The 12316-nt window shown below is 37.7% G+C and overlaps 1 protein-coding gene across 1 annotated transcript; it reads right to left on the bottom strand.

Moving 5' to 3' along the window:
- Positions 1-495: 495 nt before the first annotated feature.
- LOC136032486 (DNA-directed RNA polymerase III subunit RPC10-like) lies at positions 496-1469 on the bottom strand. The gene is made up of 2 exons (XM_065712796.1): positions 1320-1469; positions 496-675 (listed from the first exon to the last, which is right to left on the bottom strand). The coding sequence occupies exons 1-2, from the start codon at positions 1467-1469 to the stop codon at positions 496-498; spliced, it is 330 nt and encodes a 109-aa protein (XP_065568868.1).
- Positions 1470-12316: the final 10847 nt, after the last annotated feature.

Below are 12316 nucleotides of genomic sequence, written 5' to 3'. Positions count from 1 at the left end.
ATCTATGCGTCAGAGCGCGGGCTTGGAGGAGGCGCCAAGTTCAGAGCTCTATACCAAAAGCTTCTTATGGGCAAGATAGGAGTTTTCATAACTGTATTGGTATCTAAGCTATGATCAGCACAAAGTTCTTAATATCACATAAAAAATTTTCATTGTACAAAAAACCTAATATTAGTAAACTCCCAATGTTAATAAAGCGACACTAGGAAATCCAAAAATTAGTCAGATTTCTGGTGTATGGTAGGTACAATAAGAAAAATATTAAAAATGTTGAGCATCAGATTTTTATTTAACATCAGTAAATTAGAACTCAGCGCCATCTCGAGTTGGCCTATTTGTGTTTGATTTCCATGAAGAGTTACTACAAGAAATTTATTGAAAATTTTCATCGCAGAAAAGATGCATCAACGTTCCTTAAAATAGTGTAACTGGGTGTCCAGAAAATATAAGACCTTTGATTTGTAAAACAAAAATTACTACTGATCTAAATTTGGCCTAATCTCTCCAAACATTTGCACATTCACAACATCTTAAAATGGTAGTCATAGGCTCATCTGCAGATCGAGTCTGTATTTGCATAAAATAAGCTTTTCCAAAGCCACATTTTGGACACTGAGCGTCTGTTGTATCAGCATTCTTCCAAGTATCTGAGCCACCAATTATGTCATCTACCTCCTAAAAGAGGAACGATATTTAGATCAATCGAACAATTTTTATGATTTGTCCTGCAATTTTTCAAATCAACCATAGAATTCACCTTTTTTTTTTCTTCGAGTCTGCTTGGAGAGAGAAAGAGAGAGGGAGAAGAGAGATAGAGAAAAGAGAAAGAGAAAGAGAGAGAAAGAAAAAGAAAGAGACAGAGAGAGAGAGAGAGGGCAAGAGGGAGAGAGAGGGGGAGGAGAGAGATTTACATAGTAAAAGTTATTAGCATCAAAATGTCCTCCCCAAAGGAGGAGGGGGATTGGAAAAATTTCACAGGGGAGGAGGGAGGAGCTTAAAAAAAGAAACAACACACTATAAAATCTTTCATTATTTTCATAGGTTATAAATGACGGCACTGAAATCCAAACGATTAGTAATCTATCTTCCTTAGGCTGCTTCACATTGTTTTTGCTGACTTGACGTTATTTTTATTGGTATCAAATTCAGCATAACTTTACAAAATTCACATAAAAATTGGTTATTATTATGGAATAGAAAAAATTTTTAATTTAAATTTTAGACTATGGAATTAAATTTTCTATTAAAAACCGTGCTGTAGGTAACAAAAAGGAAAAACAAAAAGAAATCCTAAGTTTTTTCAGAGTCAGGAAACATACCTTTAATTGCGGATGATATACAGAGCCAAAACCTTCTGAGTTTAAGTAATGAACATATGGGCATGTTCGACAGCCAAGTCGATATCTGCTCTTGACCAGACTATATTCTGTGGATAACTTATTATGACACTTGGGGCAAAAATAAAGCATCACTCACTAGAATAGAAAGAATTCTGCATTATAATCACTGATAAGAAAATTAAAGAAAAAAATATTAAAAAATACGAACTAATAAAAAAAAATTGACTACGGAGATTTCAAAAAGGGAAGGAATAAGAATAAACAAAATGTATTTCAGTCCTTATTCCTGTAGATATACAGGGGAGAGTGGTATATGCTGGGACGTGGTAGGCCTACATAGTGTGTTAAGCCACCTTTATGCAATCTAGCATTCTCTAAAAAATCCGCAGCGGCCTTCTAGCATAATTAGTTTAATGTTCGACTATCCAGAGCAATTATTTTGGTATGTTATAATTTTGTCTTTGGATAAACCTACCCCAAAATTTGGGATAGCCCCCCCCCCAAAAAAAAAAAAATATTCTGCCTTCAGATTTTCTGATTTTTTTTTTCTGTTTCAGTAGAACTTGATACTTGTGGTACCAACGAAAGCCTAATCATCTGACCATGTTCTATAACCGTCTTCTGAACTCAATTTTATAGACGGAGTAATATGGTATATAGTAGGACAAGAAAAAATAGTGCACACTGGGTCATGTCCCAATATGTACTAGATGACACCCATTTGCAAAATCGAGGATAATTTTTTCCTAAGTGTAGTTTTCTTCAAAAAGGTGTAAGTACACCCGGGTTCAAAACAGAACGGATACAATGTCTCAGGAACATAATAGCCTATTAAGTTTCAATTTCAAGAAAAACTCCAAGGGGGAGTAAAACTTAGTCAAATGGTGCTATGTGCATCTAGATTGTCGAAAGGGTATATGTCCAATATCCCAGGAAAAGGTTGGATTATCTAGGAACTTTCAGGGCGTGTTATTGGGGATGTCAAACTAAATCAAAATACACTATGTCGATCAAGGGTATTTACTATGTTTGTCATAAGGGCATATTTGCAACAACTTAGGAACTGATAGTAGTATTAAGTTGAAACATTCAGGGCATGTTGAGGAAGATTTATAACTAATTATAGATGTTAAAATGGCCTATTTGCAATATATCTGGGAGGCGTCAGGTTAGATCAACCAAGATCTATTTTGAAATATATTTATTACTTCAACATATATTCACATGGACCTTAAGAGAACCCCAAGCTTCTAATCTAAAATAACCATGAGTCTCACATCTCCCTAAAAGTTGTGCAGCTTCCAAAAGATTCATTCAGGCATAATACGACTTATCATTGCCCTTCAATACAGCCACAAGCTCTAAGTGTAAGATGTTAATGTGTACTTCTTCTTCAAGTGCCAATGCAACGAAACTGCAAACAACTGGATATTGTCTAACCCTGGGAGAGACCTTGACAATATATGACATTCTTTTGCTTATTAGGCGAATTCTTCCTCTATTGTTCACCCCAAAAAACATCCTGAGGAACTTTGAGAAAACCGTAATATGGCTCTACAATCCTAAAATCTTCACAGAAGAAGATAATCTTGCCTCTTTTGCCACTGACAGGCTTGTTCCCCCTAATCTTGATCTGCATACCCCTTTTAGTCCTTCAAGCAATCTCCTATTTCAGCCTGATGTGAAAAATGAAGAAACCCTTCTTCTTCATAACTTTGCAAGGTCTGTAGATCCAGTGGGAGGTCCATTCACCTCTATGAAATTCCACGAATCTATTCACCAGTTATGAATTATTCTAGCTGTATTCCAAAGAACGTCTGCTAGTTGATTAAAGTCACCGTTCTCTAAGCTCATCCGCTCCTGTTTCAAATCAAGAGCTATATACTCCTGAACAAGTAAGACCATTCCCCAAAGCAAAGCCATGCTATACCCAGCTCTGTCGAGAATGCAAGAAAGGAACTTCAAAGTTCTGACTGATGCGCCTGTCAAACTGCAGCTTAAAAAATAATACAACACTCTCTTCGACACAAGAGAGAGAGAAAAAAAATAGTTACAACGAAAAAAACAACAAATAAATACAGTTTAATGGACACCCCAAAAAATAAAAGACTTTTCCTAATGGGTGGCAAAAATAAACTAAAATAAGGATAAAAACAGTTCACAGCACACTTCCTAATCAACACCATAAATATTATAATAAGTTCAACAAATGTACTATTCTTTTTATAAGCCAAAGATTAACAATTATTTTGTTTATTTATTCATTTATCAGATACCCTATGAGGTGCTAGGCATATCCCACCTGGAAAATTCCCCCTCCCCATGAAAATTCCTGCTACTTGCAAAATTGAGTAGCCACAACTAAATTCCAAGATACAGGCAGAAATATGTTTTTAGCCTAATTATTTTTCATGTTTTTGTGGCATGAGCTACCATAGCCGGGTAAGATGAAGGTTAAAGAAAATATTTATAGGTGGTGAAATTAGTCACAACTATAGAAAGTTTGCCCTATTATGTAAGTGCACAGAGATAACAGACTAGGACCAAAAAGTATAGGTAATTATTTCTCATGGACTTGGTCTGGAACTGACCAGAGATGTCCCTAGCCAAGTCCTATTCGGAACGGGGGGGGGGGGTCAATTGCCATAGCATGTAGCCAAACTCCAAGTCAGAAAGGTTTCTTTCAGAAAACCATGAGCAAGTTTTTTCCCACCTGAAGTACCTTTAATGAGCCTTTTTTTGTAATAACACAGTCAAATTCTATGTCAGATCCAAGCAAAGTTAAAATTGACAGTACTTCTTATTCCAAATATGGTCTGGAGTACCATTAAGAAAATTTTTCTTTTTTGGTTCACCTTCAATAACATGGGGTCAAACTCCGAATCAGAACCAAGAAAATTAAAGATGGGCAGAACTCCTTATTTCAAATAAGCACACAAATTAATTTCTTATGTTTTAAATTAACCCTAATCGTCACTCAGCCCCAAGCCCCCCCCCCAAAAAAAAAAAAAACGAAAAGAAGAATTAAAAGATATGTTTTTATCATATTTTATTTATTTATTTGAAAACCTGTCATACAAAAGCAAGAAGACGGAGCAGTAAAAGAAAACCAAACAATAAAACAATAAAGACAACAATTAAATGCTTCGCTAAATACAAAGCAAATAGATAATACGAAAGATACTAGAATTTTAAAAAAACAAAAAAAAAAAACTTCAAAACGGTGAGATACTATAGATGGTGCAGAATAATAAAGTTTAAACAATTTTACAAGAAATATATTAATACAAAATATTGAAAAAGAGCTAAGAGCTCATATGGTATGAGCTCTAGCAAAATTCTACCAATCAATAGATTGATTTAAAAGGAAAATCAGAGGCTTAATGCCGGTAGGGATTTAAATAAGAGGTCTGAGACACGGGGTCCTACTAAATACCAAAATCCATTAAGATCCAATGACCCACTCGTAAGTTAAAAACACCTAATTTCTTCTAGTTTTTCCTCTCCCTTCAGCCCCCCAAATGGTCGAACCGGGGTAAACGACTCTATCCAGTCAATTTGTGCAGGTCCTTGACACGCCTACCAATTTTCATAGTCCTAGCACGTCCGGAAGCACCGAACTCGCCAAAGCACTGGACCCCCCTAACTCCCCCAAAGGGAGCGGATCCAGTCCAGTTACGTATATCACGTATCTACGACATTTGTTTATTCTACCCACCAAGTTTAATCCTGATCTCTCCACTCTAAGCGTTTTCCAAGATTTCCGATTTTCCCCTCCCAATCCCCCTAACGTCGCCAGATCTAGTCGGGATTTATAATAAGAGCTCTGAGGAATCAGTTCCTACTAAATATCAAATTTTATTAAGATACGGTCACCCGTTCTTAAGTTAAAAATACCTCAATTTTTCTAATTTTCCCGATTTAACAAATCCCCAACTCCCCCAAAGAGAGCCGATTCAGTCCGGTTACGTCAATAACGTATCTAGGACTTGTGCTTATTCTTCCCACAAAGTTTTATTTCGATCTCTCCACTCTAAGCGTTTTCAAAGATTTCCTGTTTTCCCCTCCAACTCCCCCAATATCACCAGATACGGTAGGGATTTAAAATACGAGCATGAGACATGAGGTCCTTCTAAATATCAAATTTCATTAAGATCCGATTACCCATTCTTAAGTTAAAAATACTTCATTTTTTTATTTTTCCTCTCCCTCCAGCCCCCCAGATGGTCAAATCAGGGAAACGACTGTCATCAAGTTGATTTGAGCAGGTCCTTGAAACGCCTACCAATTTTCATCGTCCTAGAACGGCCAGAAGCACAGAACTCGCCAAAGCACTGGAAATCCCCCCAGCTCCCCCAAAGAAAGTGGATCCGTTCCAATTATGTCAATCATGTCTTTAGAACTTGTGCTTATTCTTTCCATCAAGTTTCATCCCGATCTCTCCACTCTAAGCGTTTTCCAGGGTTTCCGGTTTCCAAGATTTCTGTTTCCCCCCTCCCACCCCCTACGTCCCCAGATCAGATTTGAATTGAAAATTGAGCATCTGAGACATAAGATCTTTCTATATACCCTGTTTCATTTAGATCCGACCACCCATTCATGAGATAAAGATGCCTCAATTTTCACGTTTTCCAAGATTTCCGGTTTCTCCCTCAAACTCCCACCGCTGTCACCGAGTCTGTTCAGAATTTAAATTAAGAGCGCTGAAGCAAAAGATCCTTCTAAATTTAAAATTTCATTAAGATCTGATCAGCCGTTCGTAAGTTAAAAATACCTCATTTTCTCTAATTTTTCAGAATTAACCCTCCCCCCAACTCCCCCAAAGACAGCGGATCCGTTCCGGTTATGTCAATCACGTATCTAGGATTAGTGTTGGTTTTTCCGACCAAGTTTCATCCCGATCCCTCCACTCTAAGCGTTTTCCAAGATTTTAGGTTTCCCCTACAACTACCCCCCATGTCACCGGATCCAGTCGGGATTTGAAATAAGAGCTCTGAGACATGATATCTTCTAAATGTCAAATTTCCTTAAGATCCAATCACCCATTCGTAAGTTAAAAATACCTCATTTTTTCTATTTTTCCAAATTAACCGTCCCCCCACTCCCCCCAGATGGTCAAATAGGGTAGACATCATCCCTCCAAACATCAAGTGTCATTAAGATCCGATCATCCGTTCGTAAGCTTAAAAATACCTCATTTTTTCTAATTTTCCCGATTTAACCCCCCCCCCCCCCCAGATGGTCAAATCAGGAAAACGACAATTTCTAATTTAATCTGGTCTAGTCCCTGATACGTCTGCCGAATTTAATCTTCCTAGCATATCTAGAAGTGCCTAAACTAGCAAAACCGGAACAGACAGACAGACAGACCGACCTACTGACATAATTTGTGATTGCTATATATTACTTGGTAAATACCACGTGCCATAAAATCCGCGTCACAATTAAACACACACCATACGGTACATAAGAAAAAGAAAAACACAATCATCACTGCCGAAGAATGTGGGACCAATCATTAAAATTCCTATCTATTTTTCTATTATGCTTTGCAATCCGTCTGGCAACAGTAACCTCTGGGTCAGCGACCTACAATTTCTCAATAGCGAGTGTATTTCTATACCACGGGGCAGATGAAGCAGATACTTGGCAAAGCGAAAGAACATGGATCGGATTTTACTCTTGTCAGTTTTGTTAGAAGTTTCCAGAAGGGTGCGGGGTAGAGAATATGTGGAAGGGCAACAGCATTATATAGACTTGCTAGAAGAGATCGGTTGAATCGAAATTTACAAGATACAATGGAAGCGTAAGCTGCTGAGATTCTAATTCTGATTCGCTCAAGAAGAAGTTTTCGGATGTGTAGGATAGAAGAAGCAATGGGCAGACCTAGATACATAAGGTGATCTACAGGCCGAATAGAGCTAGATTCAAGCGTGATGGAAGGGGCAAGGGAATCTGTTTTCTAGTTAATTAGGGCAATGTCAGATTTGGAGGAGTTAAATTCAAGCCCAACTTTCCGATATTCCACTTCAAGGATTCCAAAAGTTTCAGAGTTACGATGAAGAGTTCAACTAAGGTTTAGGATGTCATCCGCATAGCATATAAAAGAAAAGATTTACAGAAGGCAGAATCAGTGACAGGGGGCACAGATTTTGTGCTTCCAGTACATAGTTATTAAAAAGGTCGGGAGAGGTGATAGATCATTGAAGGGCCCGTTTCTTGACTGGTATAAGTTGTTATGTGGAATCGGGGGCAGGCCTTTATCTGGGGGTGGTTTCAAGCGGATATGTAGTCTTGAATATAAATCACGATGAGAACGAATAATGGCCAGATTCAATCCTCGTTTACCAGCTTCCAGAAGCATTGCAGCATGGATAAGAGAGTCGAATGCACGTCTGACATCATATCCCCCATATCAACAATTTTTGCCAGACGACTCCGCATCAATCAGGGTATTTACAATAGCAGTTAAACCGTTGGCACACCCGGTACCTCCCTTAAATCCGAATTGGTGTTAAGGAGTATAGCAAACTTTTTCCAGTTCCCTAATAAATAGTAGCTCAAAGAGCTTGCAAAGGGATGTAGCAACAGTAATAGGGTGGAAATTATTTACAGTGGACTTCAGATTTCCCTATTTTAGAGATAGGAGTTAGATCATAGCCTGAGTCAAAATCATCTGCATAAGCAGGGACACATGAGACGTAAGAAGTTTTCCCCCATATTTCAAATGAAGCGCACTGATATGGTCAATACCAGATGAACGTTTCCATTTTAATTTTTGGATGGCATTTTCAACAGAACGGGTACTGACCACAAAATCTTCATTGGGTTGAGCATCCAGAAACTGATCCGGAGTTACTTCATAAGATTGCTCTATGATACGATTAGAGGAAGAAAACTCGGATTCGTAATATGCATACCATTCAGCTTCTGAAATATCAGCTGAGGACGGTGACAAAGGAGGGGATGCTGAGGAGGAGACAAATTTAAATACCATATTTCGATCTTGTTTTGCAAGGACAGAATAGCTATTAATGAGATCTCTACAATGCTGAGCAAGAATTTTGGAAAACTTCTGCTTTGTAGACATCCATATTTCATTCACAAGTCCCATAGTAGGACACCCACACTCTTTCCATATAGAAAACCAAAAATTTGCTTGTCCAGATGAAGTAAACAGGTCTAGATTTGTGGACCATCCAGGGACAATTTCCTTCGAAGACAAATTGCATGGGGACAGCTTGTTTTTCAGTAAAAAAGAGTGCATGACATATTTCAGCACAATATATATCAAGACAAATCAGCACCTCATTCTTAGGCCATTGAAATGACTTTTGGAGGAGGTGGAATAGGACATTAATTTTGCTTAGAATCAAGTCGATGGACTAGATAAATTGAATTTGGTCAATATTTGACCAATCACAACAATGCCGACCCACTGAGAAATCACGTGCTAGTGGACTACTTCGAGAAAACGAAGTTGGCACACCGATAGAACAAGTTATAGGTAAATGGCCAGAAAGCTGATAATCAGATATAACATTAACTGTATTGGTGGTTAGATTTTACGATACAGCAATGTGGTCCAAGTTAGAGGTTTGTGAAGACGCGTGAATATACGTAAAACCGGTCATTTTATCTAATACATGCAAAAAATCACTAAATAAACCCTTAACTAAGGTAGTATGTGGAGGAACCTGAGAATCGGGCTCAGACAAATTACACTTAAAGTCTCTGGCTATAACACAAAGTAAACCTAGACGCCGTATTTTGTCTACACAAAAACCTAACTTTTCACAAGATAAAGAAAACAATCGCTCTGATTGATCGTTGGAGTAATCAGTGGGTAAATACACGCTAATATAAAAACAGGAGCCCACTCTCACGGCTAAATAATGATCATTTAGTTCAAGCAAGCTAGAACGGAGAGCCAGTTTAACAAAAATAACAAGATCACCAGAGGGTCTGCCTCTGTTATTCAGCTTTCTATCAGGTATGGAGTACAACGTCATGCCATCAAGCGTAAGCATGTTGATACTATGTTTAGTAACAAAATGTTCCTGGAGGAAAATCATGTTGTAACTGGAGTCGAGGCTTTGCGACACAGAAAGTTTATTAGACGCCCCGTTTATATTCCATGATAATAGGAAGGAGCCGATGGGTTTAAGTTTTGCACTTTCTCTGGCACTTTACACTATAAAAAATGTGACCATTGGTCTTGAACAAATGCTAAAGGCAATTTTTGGCATGGAGTGTCAGGCGTCGATTTGTGAGCAAATGAGCCATATTTAAAATCAATCAATCAATCAATTAATCAATCAATCAATTTATTAATACTAAAAGAAAACTATTACAAAAGTAAATCAGTTAATAGGCCCAAGAAGCTTTGCTTGTAATGGGCAACACAGTACATTGGGCAAACACAGTACATTGTTCTTACAATTCCGGTCGAGGTGACCAATCGCATGACAATTGAAGTAGCGACGTGGTAGGAACACAAACTACTCAACCAGAAGGCGTTTATATCCAACTTTCATAGATACTTTCAGAAACCTATCAAAATCAGTTCGAGATGGAAAGTAAACTTTAAATGTGCGGGTCTTACCACACTGTACTGTTTTAGTGCACTCAAGGATTAGCTGATTCAGCAACAGCTTGTCTAAATCTTCTGGCACTCGTTTAATCGCCACAACAAAGGCAGGCTCCTTGAGGGAAATGTGGATGGATGGTTTAGCATGCTTAACATTTTCAGCTATCTGGCTCGCGGTTTTCTTGGACTGAACCACAAGTTCCCACTCGTCATTAGAGCGGGGTAAATCGGCTATATGGTTTGGATTTGGGCACACCTTGTCAATGAATGTTTTTTGTTCAATTGAGCCTTTTAAGTCTTTTTGGGGATGCTTAAGCATCACAGAATAAAGTGAGAGGGGGTGTGGATTGAGGGGACTGTAACCTGTCAGGAAGACAGGCCGGGAAGCGGCTAGCATTCAACATGAATCCATCTAATTTTCTCGAGAGTTCATTTACTTTCGGAACTACTGTGGCATGAACAGACTCGCCGATGGCAGGTACTTCAGACGGAGTGGAAATTACGAACTTCGGGATCAGAACGTTTTGCTTTGCCGCCGTTACTAGCACTTACACATATCAGTAATATTGTCATTATCTTTGGCTTACAAAACCATCCGGGTTTGTATATCCAGCTCACTATGAAGGGTCTTCTTAGCTTGTAAATTACATAAAAAAAACTAGTTTTTTTAACTGAAAGTAAGGAGCGAAATTAAAACCTAAAACGAACAGAAATTACTCCGTATATGAAATGGGTTGTCCCCTCCGCAATCCCTCGCTCTTTACGCTAAAGCTTTTAATTGTTTTAAAAAGCAGAATTGTGGCAAAGAGCCAAACTTTAGCGTAAAGAGCGAGAGATTGCGGAAGGGACAACTAATTTCATATACGGAGTGATTTCTGTTCGTTTTAAGTTTTAATGTCGCTCCTTACTTTCAGTTAAAAAAACTAGTTTTTTTATGTAATTTCTGAACGTTTTTGAATTAATGCATGTTTGATTTTAGCTCTTCACACATAAATTATTAAAATGAATTTTGCATATTAATTCCTTTTTTGGCTAAATGGCTTTCTCTTAGTTTTGATCAGACGATTTTGAGAAATAAGGGATGGGGAAGGAGGCCTAGTTGCCGAGCAATTTTTCGGTTACATAAAAAGGCAACTATAAATTTTAATTTTAACGAATTTTTTTATTAGTAAAAAATATACTTAACTTAAGAATTAACTTACATAACAAACTTTTATATTCTTTAATTTTTATTATGTATATGAGGGGGTTTGTACCCTCGTTAATACCTAGTTCTTTACACTAAATCGTAAGTTTTGTCCCAATTCTTTAAGAATGACCCCTGAATCAGAAAGGCCGTAGAATAAATAGTTGAAATTACTAAAAATACTATAGCATAAAGAGTGAGGTATTTATCTCCTCCTAAATACCTCGCTCTTTATGCTAAAGTATTTTTAGAACCCATCATATGGGTAATAATCTCTGATCGTTTTAAGTTTCAATGCTACTCTTTACTTTCAATTGAAAAAACTTTTCCATGTTTATTTTTTCATTGTTTTCTTTTATGGTAATTTTAAAAAATCCTGCGCCCTTTTCATTGAATTTCTCTTCCCCCATAACATATTTCTCCAAGGAAAGATCCTCCCAAATAGCCCCCTCCCCTCAACCCCATTCCCAAAACCAAAAAAATCCCCTGAAAACGACTGTACACTTCCCAATAACCATTATTATATATAAACACTGGTCGAAGTTTGTAACTTGCAGCCCCTACCCCAGGGACTGTGAGGGAGTAAGTCATTCCCCAAGACATAGTTATTATGGTTTTTGACTATGTGGAACAAAATGGCTATCTCAAAATTTTGATCTGTTGACTTTGGAGAAAAAATGAGCGTGGGAGGGGGCCTAGGTGCCCTCCAATTTTTTTGGTCACTTAAAAAGGGCACTAGAACTTTTCATTTCCGTTAGAATGAGCCCTCTTGCGACATTCTAGGACCACTTGGTCGATACGATGACCCCTGGGGAAAAGAAGGAAAAAATAACTAACAAATATACACGCACCCGTGATTTGTCTTCTGGCAAAAAATACGAAATTCCACTTTTTTGTAGATAGGAGCTTGAAAATTTTGCTATAGGGTTCTCTGATACGCCGAATGCGATGGTGTGATTTTCGTTAAGATTCTGTGACTCTTAGGGGGTTTTTTCTCCTATTTTCTAAAATAAGGCACATTTTTTCAGGCTCGTAACTTTTGATGACAAAGACTAAATTTGATGAAACTTATATATTTAAAATCAGCATGAAAATCAGATTCTTTTGATGTATCTTTTAGCATCAAAAGTCCGTTTTTTAGAGTTTCGTTTACTATTGAGCCGGGTCACTCCTTACTACAGTTCGTTACCACGAACTATT

This window comes from Artemia franciscana, chromosome 10, assembly GCF_032884065.1.
Source record: "Artemia franciscana chromosome 10, ASM3288406v1, whole genome shotgun sequence".
Classification (NCBI taxonomy): domain Eukaryota; kingdom Metazoa; phylum Arthropoda; class Branchiopoda; order Anostraca; family Artemiidae; genus Artemia; species Artemia franciscana.
Note: the sequence above shows the minus strand (reverse complement) of the source record. Positions and strands in the feature narration are given on the sequence as shown.